This window comes from Phodopus roborovskii, unplaced genomic scaffold, assembly GCF_943737965.1.
Source record: "Phodopus roborovskii unplaced genomic scaffold, PHOROB, whole genome shotgun sequence".
NCBI classification, from domain to species: Eukaryota; Metazoa; Chordata; class Mammalia; order Rodentia; family Cricetidae; genus Phodopus; species Phodopus roborovskii.
In genome coordinates, this window is record NW_026126407.1 from 6,917,658 (window position 1) to 6,936,450 (window position 18,793).

Consider the following 18,793-nt stretch of genomic DNA (forward strand, 5'->3'; position numbering starts at 1 on the left):
ACATAAACAAGAAAAGCAGTAATTTATGACATTCAGATAACAACCTATTACATCTGTCACAAGTGTTAGTATTTGTGACAAATGGACACTACTCTGGCTTGGATAAATGTCTTCTATGCTTCCTGGCTCAAGACTTAAGCAGTTTTATCATCAGACATGGACCCTGCAATGGCAACTAGAACTCCAAATCCATTTCAATAAAGGACAGAATCTTCTAAAACGGAGCACAAATAAACCCTTTCTCTACCTAATCACTTCTAACAGATTCTATATAGAAAAGTAATGGTACCAAAACTATAAATTAACTCAGTGTTAGTTATATGTGACAGAAACTATCATTTTTTTTTTAATGCTGTATTAACCCTCATAGTTTAGTGGTGAGGGGGAAAAACACTGTATCTATCTCAGCACTTGAGGCTGAACTCAGAACAGCCAAGGATACAAAGAGATTCTGTTAAGAGCACTGGCTGCTCTTACAGAGAACCCAGCTTTAAATGGCAGCACCCACACTGAAGCTCCCAACCACTGCTAACTGCAGTACCAGAGGATCTGACACCCTCTTGTGGTCTTCAAGGGCAAATAAATGCCCATACACATTCAAAATAAAAACAAAGCATCAAATCAAAGAAAACAATAACATCTCACCATTTGCCGGTACTCCCGAATCATCTTTAGTTTGTCCTCTCCTCCCTTGTTTTCTTCCTTCTGTTCAATGCTGCTGATTATTCTCCAGGATGCTCTTCTGGCTCCAATCACATTTTTATAAGCAACAGATAAAAGGTTTCGCTCTTCAACTGTCAGCTCCACGTCCATGCCAGCTACTTTCTTCATTGATTCCACCATTTCTGTGTGGAATGGGAAAAGGAGACCATAGACTGAACAACTTTCTTGACCCATCCCCTTCATGGTTACCTCCCCCCAACCCCCCCAAGCTAATTAAGAAAACAAAGAGAGATAATTAAGGGGGCTGGAAATCCAGATGGGGAGTGCATGCCTGCAAACATAACATAGAGGCTGATGCAGCAAAGACTGCCGTAAGTTCAAACTCCACTTTGAGCTACAAGAGTATGGGACCAGCCAAAGCTACATAGGAAGATCCTGTCCGAAAACAAACGAAAAACGAAAGGAAGGGCTAGCTCAGCTACAACACAAAGCCGTTTAATCTGGACATGTCCTTCCCAATAAAAAGTAGTTTAACAAAAATAACTTTACGGGCTAGAGAATTGACTCAGAGGTTAAGAGCACTAGCTTTTCTTCTAGAGGTTCTGAGTTCAATTCTAGCAACCACATGGTGGCTCAGAACCATCTGTAATCAGATCTGGTGCCCACTTCTGGTGTGCAGACAAAAAGAACACTGTATACATAATAAATGTTTTTTAAAAAACGGATTTAATAAGAAAATAACTTTACAATCATTAAATAAACAAGTCAAGTCAAGAATTGGGGGTGGGGGTAAGGTGCCATACATATGCCTCAATCTCAGAAGGCCAAGCCATCAACAAGTTAGATGTCAGGGGACCTTGTCTAAAATAAAACAAACTGAAACAATGGCTCATGCCTGGAACCAGGAAACTTAGACAGGGGATTTCTATGAGTCTGAGAACAGCCTGTTTAAAAACAAAAAGTGGGAAGGGGGCACACTATGAATTCTTATGCTGCTATAACATTTGGTAATTATTATCACTAAATGGCAAGCAAAGGGGCCAGATAATCAATCTGGGATATTGCAAGTATACAAAAAAAAATACATTTTATGCATAACAGGAAAAATTGAAAATGTAAAAACTACTGAGTAACTTATAAATAAAAGGGGAAAGGGAGGTTTTACAAATTATCAAATAGACCTTTAGATTTACTGATTCAGGACCCCTAGTGGTAAGAGCCAAGAATCTACACTTTAAAAAGCATCCTAGGCAGACAGTAATGCCCTAAGAGTAATACCTTAGCCAACAGTTATCACAATGAATTAAGCTATATTAACCCAAATGCAATAATAGTTCATGCTGTAATTATAAACCACCCCCATTACCTTACACCCTCAGCTGCCCACTGTGGTTTTTAGTCTGTAATGATGTTAGACTTCTTCCCCAACTTCTTTCTACTTGCTTATTAGCTATTTTGACATATACTAGGGTGGGCTACCTAATTTTTAATAAATTGTTAAGTGACCAGTATGTGTTATTTTTAAGATCACAACAAATTGAGGCCCTTCATTTTTAAAGAATTTCTAACCAGACAGTGGTAGCGCACACCTATAATCCCAGTACTTGGGAGGCAGAGGTAGGTGGATCTCTGTGAGTTCAAGACCAGCCTGATCTATAAGAACTAATTCCAGGACAGCCCCCAAAACCAGAGAAACCCTGTCTCAAAAAAAAAAAAAAAAAAAAAAAAAAAAATCTATTCCTTTATATAATAGATTCAGGGACAGAAGATTCAGCATGAACCTAAAGCCTAAACTCCTCTGGACCAACCTGGCCATTCAAAGATTCCCACTAACTCATTAACATAGAATTCCTCACTCAGCATATTTAGCATTTCATGAAATCTCTGCAGCAAGGGCTTCATCAATTCTAAGTAAACATTTCTGTGGCAGTGAAAGGCTATCATTTATCTGAAGCTGATGTGATCAAAATTTTTGAACCAGAGAACTAAAACTCATGACTGAATTACTATTTGGGAGTTAATAGGTCTCCTCCTACCATGTGGGTTCTGGAGATCAAACTCAGATTTTGTGAGGCTTCATGGCAAGAAACTACTTGATGAGCCATTTTGCAGAACATAAATACATGCTCTGAAACTATTTTTTGAGGGTCAGCAAAGTAAAACAGGGTCTTGCTTTGTAGCCTGGGCTGGCACCAAACATGCACGATCATCTTACATTTGTCTGCTGAGATTAGAGGAATGCCCCACTCCACTGAACCCTGAGAATACTTTATCTTCCTTTTTTTTTTTTTTTTTTTTTTTTTGGTTTTTTTGTTTGTTTTTGTGTGTTTTGCCTGCAAGTAGTCTATGAATTGATTATATGCATGCTTGGTGCTGATGGCTAGAAAGCAGCATCAGATCCCTTGAAACTAGAGTTACAGGTGGCTGTGAGTTGCCATAAGGGTGCTCTTAACCACTGAAACATCTCTCCAGGCCTTCAATGAGACTTTTGATAACTTGAGGGCAGTGAGTGCTGGCTGAAAAAAAATCACTATTGCATAAAAATTCTGAAACAATCTCCAGACAGAAAAAAGCATGTTTAAAAAAAAAATCAAACATACTCACTAGACCTGTGTGCTCTGGGTCATCTTTCATTCACTATGTGGTAACAGTCTAACAGTCTAGTACTTAGATATCCACTACACTGACCAACCAACCATCTGAGACAACTCTATACTTTTAAAGTCACTGCTGAGATAATCAAATGTCATTCACCTTCACTTAATTTATCCAATCCCATAGTTTGCTATGCAGCTAGAGCCAAGTAATCTACTACTGAGCTACAAACATCCCCGACTCTCACTCTGAATCTTGGTTCTTTGGTTGGTCATTCATTCATCTAACCCAGCCACTTAAAGCATCTTAATGGAGGCACTGCTTCAAATGTTCTCTCCATGTATTAAATCAGTCTTCTTAAAAGATCTTCCAACACCCAAGTTGGGTTATGGTGGAGTGAGTTCCTGGACAGTCAGAACTACACAACTACATAATGAAACCCAGTCTCGAATAACCACAACCAATCAACCAAACCAAAAAAAGAAAACAGTAATGATGGCACACACCTTTAATCCCAGCACTCTAGAGACAGAAGCAGACTCAACTCTCTGAGTTTGAGGCCAGCCTATTCTATAGAGCAAATTCCAAGACAGCTGGGGCTACACACAGAGAAGCCCTGTCTTGAAAAACAAATGAACAAAAGGGTTTATAAAAATAATTAAAAAAAAAAATTCTTCCAGCACGCAGCAAGTTGGATGGTACATGTAATCCCAGCACACAAGAAACTAAGGCATGAAAATCCCTTTAGTTCTAGGTGAGTCTGGACTACAGTTTGAAGCCCTTTTTTGTTGTTTTTTAGGAGTGGGGGTGTGGAAGAGCTGGACAAAGCTGAGGCAAGCGGGTCTCTAGAAATTTGAGGCCAGCCTGGTCTACATATCGAGTTCCAGGGCGACAAAGTGAGACCATTTTTACTGTTTTGTTTTTGGGGTTTTGTAGTTTGAAATGAGGTTTCTCTGGGTAGCCCTGGCTATGCTCACATCCACGTATCCACACATAGGCTTAACAAAGAGACTTGAGGGCTAAAGAAATGGCTCAACAACTAAAAACAGTTACTGCTCTTGCAGAGGAACCAAGTCTAAGCAACCACATGACAGGTTAACAACTGGTCTTAACTCCAGTCCCGTGAGAACAGGCACCCTCTTCTAGTTTCCAAAGGTCCCAGGCATACAAAGTACACACACATACATGTATGCAAAAAAAAAAAAAAAAATTGAGACAGGGTGTCTCTACACAGCCCTGGCTCTCCTGGAACTCAGAGATATGCCTCACTCTGCCTCTGCTAGGATTACAGGCATGTGCCACCATGACCAGTTCAACTTTTTTTTTTTTTTAAAGAGACCAAAAATGCCAAGGTATGTCTCCCTAACAGCCTAGTAAACTTAACCCTCTCAACCCATTAACAGTCTAACCTTACAAACAAAGTATGAAATACCTAAAGGATACAAGTATCCCCTATCAAACTGACAAGTTACCCCAAGGCCTTATATTGTTACTAAGAAAACATGTCATGCTGACTTCTTACCAATATTCCTAACGCCAGAGCACTCAAGATGACAAATCTTAATCTTCTCTTAAATGGAAAAAAATATTCGCCAACTATTTATAATTTTAAAGACAGAAAACTGAAGCCAAAGGTAATCTGCTTAAAGTCACACTAATAAAACCAAACACAACTCCTGAGTGCAAGGCCAGCCAAGGATACTGGATATTGTGTGTGGGAGAGAGGGAGGGAGGGAGGGAGGGAGGCAGGGAGGGAGGGAGGGAGGGAGGGAGGGAGGGAGGCAGGCAGCAGGCAGGCAGGCAGGCAGACTGACTGACTGACTGACTGACTGACTGACTGACTTTGAGAATCACCAGATGATGATTTTTGAGACAGGTGCCTTAGGATTTTCTATCATTGTGAAAAGACACCATGATCAGGGCGACTCTATTTATAAAGAAAACATTTAATTATGTAATTGAGGGGCTCCCTCACAGTTTCAGCGGTTCAGTCCATTATCATCATGGTGGGGAACATGGCAGCATGCAGGCAGATGTTAACGGAGGAATAGCTACCAGGAAGTCAACTGACTCACTGGGCAGTATCCTGATCATAGGAAACCTCATGCCTGTCCCCAGTGACACATTTCCTCTAACAAAGCCATACCAACTCCCACAAAGCCACCCCTTCTAATAATGATACTCCCTGAGTTTATGGAGCCCAATTACATTCTTACTACCACAAAGGATTTCTCTGTGTAACAGTCCTGGCTGTTCTGGAACTTGCTTTGTAGAGTAGGCTGACCTCAAACTCAGAGAGATCTGCCTCTGCCTCTGCCTCTGCCTCCCAAGTACGAGGATTAAAGGCATGCAAACACCACTGCCTAACCCTAACCATTATGAGCTGGGTGTTGGTGGCACACACCTTTGGTCCTGGCACGCAGGGGCAGGGGCAAAGGCAGGCAAATCTCTGTGAGTTTGAGGACAGCCTGGTCTACAGAGCGAGTTCCAGGACTGGCTCCAAAACAATACAGAGAAACCCTTGTCTCGAAAAAAGAAAAATAAATTAAGAATTATAGGGCTAGAGAACTGGCTCTGGGTTTTGAGCACTGGCTGCTCTTTCAGAGTACACAGGTTCAATTCCCAGCACTCACATGGCAGCTCACAACTGTCTGTACCTCCAGTTCTAGAGGATCGGACACCCTCACACAGACACACATGCAGGAAAAACAGCAATGCACATAAAATAAAACTAAATTTTAAAAGTAGAGGATGAAGATGTACCTCTTAAGTGCCAACTAAGAGCCCATGGTTTAGCAGGAAAAGATGCTTGCTGCCAAGCCCAGCAACTTGAGTTCAATATATGAAACCACATATTAAAAAGAAAACAAACTGGCTATCCATGTACACACACACATAAAGTAATATATGTACCTTAAAAATGTTTTAAGAGAGCCAATTAAAATCACATTTTAAAAGGCTATCAAAACCAGGAATGGTAGGTACACCTTTAGCCCTCGTACTCGGAGGCAGAGTCAGGTAGATCTCTGAATTCAAAGCCAGCCTGGTCTACAGGGCAAGTTCCAGAACAGCTAGAACTACACAGAGAAGTCCTGCATTGAACCAATACCCTACCTCCCACCCTACCCCACAATTTATAGGTAAAATCAGTTATTATTAAAAAGAGCAAAGACAAACCAGGCACCAAGCACAATGGTACACATCTTTAATCCCATCACTTAGGTGGATCTGAGTTCAAGGCCAGTCTGGTCTATAGAGTGAACTTCAGAACAACCAGGGCTATGCAGAGAATTCTTGTCTCAAAAAGAAAAAGAAAAAACAAACAAACAAAAAACCCAAAGCAGACAGACCACTGATTTTGACTAATTTATTTCTTTTAATGTCTATGATTAACAGTAAAGAATAACAAACCTACTTGAAACAGACACTTAGATGTTTTTGGCAAACAGTACTAGTTCACTTGAACCTATTAGGTAATAACTACAAATGAGGATGAGGGCTGGCAAGGTAGCTGCTCATCTAATAAAGACATGTACAACAGATGCCTAGAGACCTGAGTCTGATCCCTGGTAGCCCCCATGGTAAAGGGGTTGTCTTCTGATGACATCTCCATACACAAATTCTTGCATATACCCACACCCCATTCATGCTTGCAGGCACAAACATACAAAAAAATTAAAACCAGAATGAAAGCCTGACATCTGGCCATCATTTTGTATGTCTTCTTTACTTGGAAGGAGGCAGGAGATAAGTACTAGTCTTTAACCTGGAGTCACCTTAGATACCAGGAAGAACAAAACCTCAGAACATGTCCCCAAACCTCCAAAGTACCCTGGAACTTTATATGAACCAAACTGGGCCCACTGACAATGACAAGGATAGGGAATGCTCCAGAGCACCTTTCAAAGCCCAACAAGACAAAAGTCAACCAGACTATACTTGAACTAGTTGTGCTTGCCCCTACCATAATTCTTCCTTCATTTCAACTCCTACCAGTACTCCAAAGGTGAACTTGGTGCCACTAGACTCTACATGTTCCTTTTCCCAATGCACCCATATTGAATAAATCTCACTTTGCCTGGCATACTGAGGATGGATGACCAATCCCCACGTGCTGCAGCTGCCAGGCCTGAACTTCTGCCCTACACTGTAGTTACACACAGAATTCAACTGTTTTGATTGTGTGAGAAGGCAAACTAAGACATTTACACCATGTAGACTCTTAAGAAGAATAGAAGAAAATGTATGCTAAGAGTTACACATGAGCAACAGCCTTCAAATGGACATCACTGTTTTTTTTGGGGGGGGGGGGAGAGTTTCTTTGTGTAACAGAACTCTGACTGTCCTGAAACTCGATTTGTGGACTAGGCCTGCCTCTGCCTCCCAAGTGCTGGGATTAAAGGTGTGAGTCACCAGGCCTTTTTTCTTTTCCATTGGTGGGGGGCTTTTTAAGATATTATATCTCTGCCAAACTTGACAACTTTCAGTTTTATTATAAACTATCCTGATGTTTAAACCTGCTCAAAATCTGTCATGTCATTCTTAAAAAGCTGGAGCTGGAGAGACGGCTCAGTGGTTAAGAGCACTTCCATAGGTCCTGAGTTCAATTCCCAGCAACCACAAGGTAGCTCACAACCACCTGTAACACGATCTGGTGCCCTCTTCTGGCCTGCAAGCATATATGCAGGCAGAATACTGTATACATAATAAATCTTTAAAAAAAAAAAAAAAAAAGCTTCAGTCACATTGCTGGGCATGGTGGCACTCACTCTAAGAACCAGACCTGCCTCTGCCTTTCCAGCACTTGGATCTCTGAGTTCGATACCAGCCTGGTCTACAGAGTAAGTTCCAAAGCTATACAAAGAAATCCCATAAACAATAACAAAAAGCTATACTCACACTGGAATGGTGGGACATCCTTTTGATCCCAGCACCCAGAAGGCAGAGGCAGGCAGATCTCTGAATTAAGAGGCTAGCCTAGACTGGTCTAAATAGTGAGTTCCAGGACAGCCAGAACTTCATAGTGAAACCCTGACTCAAAAATAAAATAAAAAGCTTTATGATGGCAGATATCATTCTGTAAATGTGCTTCTCTACCTGGTTAATGAATAAAGTACTGTTGGCCTATAGGGAAGCAAAATAGGTGGGACAGGAGACAAGGAGGATTCTGGGAGATGTAGTAGTGATGAGGCGAATTATAGGATGCAAGAGGAATAAGAGGTCCGGACCCTCTCTCCAGTAAGATAAGACCACATAGATAGAAATGAGTTAATATTTAAGACAGAGCTAGCCAATAAGAAATGCTAGTAACAAACAGGTCAACAGTTTTGTAGCTACTACAGTGTCTCTGTGTTATTTGGGGCTAATGTGGCTGTGGAACCAGGCTGGTGGGAAAGTGCTTGTAACGGCTGTACTCATGTGTGTATCCTTCCAAATCACTTAGAAGCATTACAGAAGCCAGTCACAGTAGTATATCCCTGAAATCATAGCACTAGGAAGGTTAGCCTAGGATAGAAGAAAATCCAGTCTCCAAACAAAGAATAAGAGAGACAACCCTGGTATTTGATTTCCACTCTTACAGAGGATCCAGTTTGGTTGCCAACACACACACTGGTTGGCTCAAATCTCCTGTAGCTCCAGTCCCAGGTGATCCAACACTGTCTTCTGGACCCCATGGGCACCAGCAAATAAGTGGTGCAAATAAAACTCCAGCAGGCACAAATATAAATTTAAAAAAAAAAAATCTTTAAAAGCAAGACAATAGAAAACAACAAAAAAAGGCCAGATGTATACTCATAGGAAGTAGAAGATGCCAACCAGGAACTGTCATCCTTGGCTAGGCACATAAGTTCAAGACCAACCTGAAACTGTCTTCAAAAAAAAATAGTAAAATAAAGTCAGGGACAGAAAGATTAATCTACTGGTAAGCTCAGGTCAAAGAGTAAGAAGAAAGCAATCTCCACACGTGTACCATAGTAAATGTACTGAGCACTGACCACTTGCCTACTAAGAACAGTCCTTAGAAGCTAAGTATACTCTGGCTCCAGTTTTCTTTCTAACCCAGACCTCTGTGAGGCCCAGTGCTCAAGCCCCTTTATCAGTGCCTTTGATGATACACAGAAAAGAACCTCTTGACAACATCCTCATTCCCTTTCTTTTAATTCTCTGGTTTTGTTTTGTTGAGACAAGGTCTCATGCTTCCCAGACTGGCCTCCAACTCATCTTGCAGCTATGTGATGAAGGATAACCTTGAACTTCTGATCCTCTTGAGTGCACATAACTCTTCCTGGAGATTGAACCGCACTTTCATACATGACAGGTAAGCACTCTACCATCTGAGCTACATCTCTAGCCCCACAATTCTTGTTTTCAGCCACATTTTCCTCCTAATTAAACTACACTATACCTGCAAGTCCCATACTTGAAATTGTAGATACAGATCAATCAGTTCAATGTCACCCTCAGTTATAGAAGTTTAATGCCAGCTTGAGCGTCATCAAACTTTACCTTATAGTTATTTATTTGTAATTTATGTTTGCTGGTGTTTTGCTGGGTCCCCTGAAACAGGAGTCATAGACAGTTGTAGGTTCCATGTGGGCGTTGGGAACTGAACCCTGGTCCTCTTAACCACTAAGTCATCTCTTCAACCATCAAACCTTATATTAAAAAAAAAAAAAAAAAAAAAAAAAAAAAGACTAGAAAAGATAGCTCAAAGATTAAGAACACAGATTATTCTGGCAGAGTTCCAGTCTCAGCACCAACATTGGGTAGCTCACAACTGCCTGTTACTCTAATCCCAGGGAATCCAATACCCCTGAGCTCCTTGGTGACATTCCCACACACATAATACAAATATTTAAAAATAAAAAACTTGGAGCCCGGCATTAGTGGCTTAAGAACTTTTAATTCCAACACTTGGGAGGCAGAGGCAGGCAGATCTCTGAGTTCAAGGCTAGCCTGGTCTACAAAGCCACACAGAGGAACCCTGTCTCAAAAGCAGGACGAAACAAAACAAAACAAAACAAAACAAAAAAAACAAAAAAAAAAAAAAAAAAAAAAAAAAAACCTGGGTTAATCAAAAAAGAAAAAAGAACGGGGTTGGCAAGGTGTCTCAGTGGGGAATTCAATCTTTGGGACCCATATGAGAACTGACCTCCATGAGCTGTCCTCTGATCTCTACAAGTGCACTGTGGCATAAGGTTGGCCATACACAAACATACACACCAAGTCATTCTAATAAGTAAATACAAACTATACTGTAAATTCCTATACTATATTATATGAAATTATCATTTACAAGGAAAAGTTAATGTCCATTGACCAAAAATTGCAAGATAAAGCCAAATATAGTTGATCATGTTTGTAAACCCCAGCACCTGAGAGATTAATGTCATGAGTTCAAAGCCAATACAGACTAACCTGCACTATAAAACAAAACCTATTTTAGGAAAAAAACACAACAAAGCAGAAAGGGGTTTTTAAGAAATTGAACAACAACATTGAGAGCTAAGCCTGGTGGTAAAAGCCTTTAATTCTGGCACTAGGGAGGCAGAAGCAGGTTTGTGTCAAATAAACAAAACCACTAAGGAATGTGTTTAGGTATAATGAAAACAAACAACTGGTTCTAAAGACAAGTTCCGGAGATGTGGTGGCACACAGCTATAATCACTCTTCCCAGCAAGGAAGTTAAGAGGACCTGACCCGAGTCCAGCCTGTGCTCTAGGAGACCCTGTCTCACCACCAAAGGAGTAAGAGGCACCTGGTACAATCACTGCATATCCAAAGATAAAGTTAGATGCAGACCAAATCCCAGAGTTTAGTAGGTGATGCTAATTTAGTCGAGTATCTAAGAAACAATTATCTATTCCAATGGTTCTCAATCCTAAGAAGGTTTTCATTAAGGGTAAAATTCTTAAAATCCTCTTTGGTAGGACTGGGAAGAAAAGTCAGGTTAGCCTTGAATTCTGCTGTATAGTAGTAGGAGCTGGCCTCTTGCCCCACCTATGGAATGTTGGAATTACAGGCAAGCATACAGGGCAGCTTTTTGTTTTGTTTGTTTAGAATTATTTTATGTTTATTGAGTGTTACCCTTTTGTGTATGTCTGTATACCAAGTGCATGCCTAGTGTCCGAGGAATCCCAAAGAGGGCATGGATTCCCTGAACAAGTTATAGATGGTTGTGAGCCTCCATGTGAGTGCTGGAAATCAATCCTGGGTCTTTCATAAGAGCAGCAAGTGCTCCTAACTGCTAAGCTACCTCTCCAGCCCATTTGTTTGTTTGTTTATGCTGGGACTAAATGCATATACCACCACCCAACCCAATTTGTTTATTATTAAGAGTCAAGGTAGCCTGGAATTCTCTATGTAGCCAAGATGGCACTGATTCCTGCCGTTCTGCTTCTACATCAGCATGAGTCAGGCAGAGGTATTAGGATTACCAGTTCAAAGTCAATCTGGGCTACACACTAAGACATGGTCCCTCAACCCCATAGATAAGAAAATTTAGGTATGCACACAAAGCAAAACTTAATCCAAGCACATTGTAGAACACATGAGCACCCCTGAAGTTCCAGCTAATAGAGGTACTAAGGGAAGACAACTAGAGCATCCACACCCACAGCCACACACACCTACCTCAGGAGCCTAAACAACATAGTAAGATCTCATTTCATTCAAAACATAGAAAAGGCCCAATGAGATGGCTTTATGACCTGAGTCTGATTTCCACAACCCACAGGGAGGAAGAGAAAAACAAACTTTCACCAGGTTATCCTCTGACGTCCACATGTACATCATCATTATTGCTCATATGCATGTATACCCACTCAACAAGAGTGTAAGAAAAATTGTTAATCATTTAAATTTTTTACGTGCATGGGTGTTCTGGCTATATGTCTATATCACATGCATACACTACCCTTAGAGGCCAGAGTTATCAGATTCCCTAGGACTGAAGTTACAGATGGTTGTGAGCCACCACTTAGGTGCTGGGAATGGAATTCAAGTCCTCTGAAAGAGCCAAAAGAGCTCATAACCACTAAGGATGCTCTCCTGTGTGTGTTGGGGGGGGGGGGATAGAGGGGGGACAAGACACAAAAGGTTAAGAGGCAAGAGAGCCTGAGGACATAGCTAACTCAGTACAAAGCAGGTGTCAAGTGCCTAGATCTTTTTAGATGGCCCTGGGTTCTATGACTGGGTACAATAAAATTTGCGAATCCCAACTGGAAAGGCTGGCTGAGTAAGAACCACTTGAGCCCAAAAATCCAGCCTAGGCAACAGTGAGATCCTCTCCAGACCAAAAAAAAAAAAAAAAACTCAGAGGTAGATTATTTGTGTAACTAGCTGTGCTAGGTCCTAATGTGTAATTAATTCCCAGTTTGCAATCCCAGCAACAAAAAGAAAAAAGAAAAAAAGAAAAAGAAAAATGGGAGAGACAAGAGAATTCCTGGAGCTTGCTGGCCAGATGGCATAGCATACTTTTTGAAGTTATAGGCCAACAAGAGCTATTTCAAAGGATGAGATGTAGTGAGATATTCACCCCACCCACACCTGTTGCACTGACCATACACCCATTAGCTGAAGTCTGGGACCCCAGACCTAGCCTGCCCCATCACGCCCAAACTTATGGATACCTCACTACAGTGGAAAGGCACCTAAGGAATGACATCTGAGGTTGTCCTCTGGTGCAACTCCTCAGGTGTAGTGACACAGGTCTGCAATACCAATGCTTAGTGAGGCGAAGGCAAGGGGATCTCAAAAGCAACACTACTCAATGAAATTAAGCCAAAAAGGCTTTTCAAAGCATCTTTATGTACTTTTGTGTGTGTATTCACTTATGTGCAGTTACAAGTGCACGTGCAGACCCTTGGCCACCCTTGTCATTCCTCCAAAACCATCCATCTACCTTGTTTGTTTGTTTGTTTTCTATTTTGGAGAGTGGGAGAGGTAGGGGTTCAAGACATGAACTCCCAGAGATCTACTGCCAGGCTCCACAACTTCTCTCACTAAATCCTAGGACTCAACAATTAGGCTAGGGTGAACAGTCAGGAAACCCCAGGGATTCACCATCTCTAGGATTACAAGCATGCTGGAATGAAAAGCAAGCAACAGACTTTTTAACTGGGTGCTGGGCTTAAACTCAGTTATCTGTGACTGCATGCAAGCACTTGACAGACTGAGCTATCTCCCCAGGCCCCCAAAGCAATTTCCACATTATAAAATTAAAAACTAAGAATAGAGCTTCAATGAGAGGATCAGCAGTTCAAGGCCGCCTAGGCTAAGAAGCAAGCTCAAGGTTAGTCTGAGTGAGCTACATGAGCTACCGTCTTTAACAGAGAAGGGAGGAGGGAAAGGAGAAACAGTCTTGGTTTTGACTGATGTTTCCAATACTGTACAAATATCAAGTGTGAAACGGAAGGTACACCATCTTTAAAATAAAACATGATTAACTAAATACCAGTAATGTTACCTATTCATCCTCATTCAAATCTTTTTTGTTTTGGTTTGGTTTTTCAAGACAGGGTTTCTCTGATTGTCCTGGAACTTGCTTTGTAGACTAGACTGGCCTAGAACTCAGAAATCCTCCTGCCCCTGCCTCCTGAATGCTGGGATTAAAGGGGTGCACCACCACCACCACCCAGCTAATCTATTTTTTTTCCCCGAGACAGGGTTTTTCTGTAGCTTTGGAGACTGTTCTGAAACTTGCTCTGTAGACCTGCCTCTGCCTTCAGAGTGCTGGGATTAAAAGTGCATACACCAATGACCAGCCCCCAGCTAAATTTTTAATCTATTTATTTTAGATTTTAAGTACATGTGTTTTTTAAAAATACTTATTTACTTTTATGTGTATGTGTGCCTGGGTATATGTATGTGCACACAGTGAACGCAGGTGACTGTGGAGACCAAAAGATTCCCCAAACTGAAGTTACAGGCAGCTGTGAATTGCTATGTGGGTGCTGGGAACCAAGCTGAACCCTTTGCAAGATCAATAAGCATTCTTAACTACTGAGCCATGTCCCCAGGCCCCTCACTTAAATACTTATCTGAAAAATAATAAAATAAAAAAATGCTTTGCTGAGCGGTTTCTTTTTCTTGAAACAGGATCACACTATGTAGCATCAGCAAGCCTAGAACTAGGCTGCCCTCCAACTCAAAGATTCCCCAGCCCCTGCTTCTTCCAAAGTGTTTTGATCAAAGATGTGCCACCACAGCCCAAGTCCCTGTTTTGAGCCATGACAGATAGCATTCAAGAGAGGTAGTTACAGTGGCGGTGAATTTGAGTTTGAGGCCAGCCTGGTCTAAAGAGCAAGTCCCAAGACAGACTCCAAAGTTACAGAGAAACTGTCTCAAAAAACCAAAAGTGTACTAATTAAAGACAGGTGATGGTGGTGATGCACACCTTTAATCCCAACACTCAGAAGGCAGGGGCAGGTGGATCTCTTAAGTTCAAGGCCAGCATGGTCTATAGAGAGAGTTCTGGGTCAGCTAGGGCTACACAAAGAAAACCTGTCTGGAAAAAAAGCAAAAACATCAGACAAACTAACTTGTCTTACTTAGGGTTTCTAATGCTGTGAAGTGACACCATGACCATGGCAACTCATAAATTTTATAAAAAGGAAAACATTGACTCAGGTTGGCTTACAGTTTCAGAGGTTTAGTCCATTATCATCATGGTGGGACATGGCATCATGTGTGCATACAGACACAGTGCTAGAGAAGGAGCTGTGGGTTTTATATCTTGATCTGTAGGCAGCCAGTCAGTAGGAATCTATGCCCCACACAGGGCATAGCTTGAACATATGAGACCTCAAAGCCCATCCCCACAATGACACACTTCCTCCAATAAGGCCACACTTCTTAGTAGTGCCACTCCCAATGGCCCAAGCATTCAAACATGAGTCTATCTATGAAGGCCATACCTATTCAAACCAAAACACAGCTCAAGGCAGATGAAATAAAAGCAGCATATTTGCCTCTAACACTGTTGGATTGCTTAGCTGGTATGCCAGCTAGCTCTATTGTCAGTACAATTACCTTGACTTTTCCTATTCCCACTTTGAAGAGTGCGAGAATTTCAATTTTCTTTTGATCTATTTTGTTTTTTACCAAACGCAAAATTTGAAGGAAACCAAGTTCTCAGGACTCAGATCTATAGTATCTGTGGTACAGGAACAAAACTTGGGAAGATTTTTTGTGATTCCTTTTTATCTTTTACGTGCAATAGTGTTTTGTTTGCATGTATGTCTGTGTGATGATGTCAGATCCCCTGAAATTGGAGAAAGCTGTGAGCTGCCATATGAGTGCTGGGAATTGAACCAGGATCCTCCAGTGCTCTTAACCATTGAGCCATCTCTCTAGCCCTGGAAATTTTCATTTAAGTGAGAAATCTAGCCTGGGTATGGTAGCATGTGACTGGAAAAAAAGACCCATAACTCGAAACAGAAATTAAGCCAGGCACAGTGGAGCACAGCAGAGGCGGGTGGGTCTCTGTGAACTGAAGGCCAGCCTGGATCTACATGGCAATTAGCAGGCCAGCCAGGGATACATAGGGAGACCCTGTCTTTAAAAAAAAAAAAAAAAAAAAAGCTGGGTATGGTGAAACACATATGTAATAATCTATCACTTCAGCAGAGGTGACAGAATGACTGTCACCAAGTTTGAAGCTGGCCAGGTCCATAAAGCCAAGTTGCAGGACAGCCAATACAGAGAGACCCTGTCATCACAAAAAATTAAAGTAAGAATAGGGACTGGGAAGACAGATTAGTACATCAAGTGCCTGCAATACAATCGTGAAGACTTTAGTTCTACCTCCAAAACTTATGTTAAAAAACACACACACACACACACACACACACACACACACACACACAGAGGCGACCACGAAAACTGTTAACATTAAATATATCAAGTTCATTCCAACTGTTCCAGCACAATCATGAATTAATATTCTTTTTCTCCCCATAACATCTAGGTTTCATGATAAATTTGAAGACCCCTTTGTCATAACTTGCTTCTTTTTAATGAGCTGCAACAAGCCCCAGACACTAACTATTCTTACAGGCCTGATTGAGCATCAGTAATACAGAAAGAGCTCAATCCATAAAGGTGTGTGGGCAACCCCACCTACCAATTTGGATGTAACAGTATTTAACTGTAACAAACTAGCCACAAGAATAACTACATTGGAGTGCTGGCTACTTTCTGGTGGGTTATACTTTACATTCTATTAGATTCTATTATATCTGAGCTATCTGTAACATTAATTATCCACCCAATGACCTTCCAAAAATGTTCCATACATTATTTCATGTAGAAAAAAAGGAAAAATATTTTAGAAGTGCTCCATATAAATGCATGGAATTTTGAAGATCAAATTTCTATAGAAAAATGCTAAGACACTATCTTCAGGTAAATCACAATCAATAGACTCTTTAAAATCACAAGTATCAAGATACCACTACCTGGTACGGTGCTGCTGCCAATCTGGGTTACACAGCAACACCCATCCCTCAAAAACTACACAGCTGGAGAGATGGCTCAGAGATTAAGAACTTGCTGTTCTTGCTGAGACCAGAGTTGAGCTCCCAACACCCACATGGTGGCTCATATCCATCTGTAATTTCAGTTGTAGGGGATCTGACAGCCTCTCTTTTGACCTTCAAGAGACCAGCTTATGAGTTCCAGGACAGGCAAGGTCAGAGAAGCCCTGTCTCAAAAGAAAAAAAAAAAGGGGGGGGGGGATGGACGACACATTTCAAAACAAAGAAACAAGCATACTACACACATGCTCAGTACCTCTCAATTCTTTATGTCCTCAGAGGGTTGAGGAGGATAGCACACTGGTCCACAGGTTAGAGACCACATGGTCTGGCTCTATGTATTAGCTGACTTAGCCACATAAAGGAACTTTTTTGTTTTGTTTTTTGAGACAGAGTCTCCCTATTGACACCAGACTAGACTAGAATTCTCAATCCTCTTTGCCTCATCTCCCAAATGCTGAGTGTTGGTACAACATGCCTGCAACATGACCCCCAACTCATCTTTCTAAATCGCTAAAATGGAAATAACATCCTATTTGTGAATACTGTTGTATGAAATAAAAATCCTCATGAAAATGGCCTGGATGTTTTAATATGCAGTCTGTCACTAGTTTGTATACAAACAAGCAATTTTGAAAGGTAGGAAAAGTATCTTGCAGTATCAGCCTAATAGTCCCTCTAAAAAAATACTTCAGATCATATCTGAGTACTCAAAAACAACTTAGGAAATTAGATAAATGAATTTACTAACTAAAATTTCACTTAGCACACCTGATAGAAATGTTTAAATACTTCCTAGGCCTAGGAAATAGCTGCAAAGTAGAGCATGCACATGGCCTGGGCTCCTCAGGACCAGGGAATAGTAAATAACCTTTTCTCTTGACCAAGCTAGCAAAACAATTATCAAAGGTGTGTTTTCATGTGCTTTTGCTTTTACTCCCCCAGCCAGGAAATTAACCCAATGCCTTGCCTGTGTTGTGTTCAGTTGACATACTCAAGCCCTATATCTACTCCAAGTCTGACTTAATTGCTAAGACTTACATCCTCCTGCCTCAGCCTCCTACTGGGATTAGTCATGAGCCCCAGTGCCCTACTTCAGAACTGTTTAAAGGAAAAGTGGAAAGAGAATGGAAGAGTTGGCTCTGTGGTTTGCAGAGGACCCAGGTTTGACTCCTAGCACACACCATGGTTCACAACCACTTGTAAGTCCTGTGTCAGGGGATCCAATGTCCTCTCCTCACTTCTGCAAGAACCACGCAGGCATAAATAAAACCACACACACAGAAAATAAAAACAGTTCTTTAAGTAAAAGAGGCCTGTGAGACAGCTCAGGTAAAGACACCTGCATCATGCTTGACTGTCTGAGTTCAACAGTTTTCCATTAGCTGTCCTTTAGAGTGCCAGACCACATGCTAACCCACACACACAGCTGGATATAGTTGTAAAAGCCTTTAATCCCAGCACTCAGATACAATGGCAGTTGAATCTGTGAGTTCAAGGCCAGCCTGGTCTAAAAATTGAGTTCCAGGGCAATCTGAGCTACATAGTGAGACCCTGTGTTGGGGGGGGGGGGGGGATACACAAATAAAATTTAAAATGAACAGAATGCTTAGAGAACATCCACAGTAGTAAAAATCACTTCAAATAACACTGATTCATCAACTCATGGTATCCCTTGACTATGTAAGACAAACATGCACAACGCTGTTCAAAAATCTCAAGTGCAGCTGGGCAATCCATGGTGGTGCACACCTTTAATCCCAGCATTCAGGAGGCAGAGGCAGGTGGATCTCCAAGTTCCAACCTATTCTACAGATGAGTTCCAAGAATCCCAGGACTACACAAAGAAACCTGTCTCAAAACAAAACCTGTGTACAAAAAGAGCACCCTCTATTTTGGAGGGAAGGAGTTGAAGACAGTGTCATGTACATGCAAACTCACTACATGTAGCTGAAAAGAACCTTCAACCACTTCAACAATCCAATCTTGTCCTTAGC

General features: G+C 41.3%; 1 protein-coding gene across 2 annotated transcripts in view; it reads right to left on the reverse strand.

Moving 5' to 3' along the window:
- Ywhae (tyrosine 3-monooxygenase/tryptophan 5-monooxygenase activation protein epsilon) overlaps nt 1–18,793 on the reverse strand; it is a 37,305-nt gene that overhangs the window by 14,354 nt on the left and 4,158 nt on the right. For both annotated transcript variants that reach the window (XM_051179984.1, XM_051179985.1), the window contains exon 2: nt 646–845. In XM_051179984.1, coding sequence (XP_051035941.1) covers nt 646–845 — 200 coding nt within the window. The remainder of the gene's footprint in view (nt 1–645; nt 846–18,793) is intronic.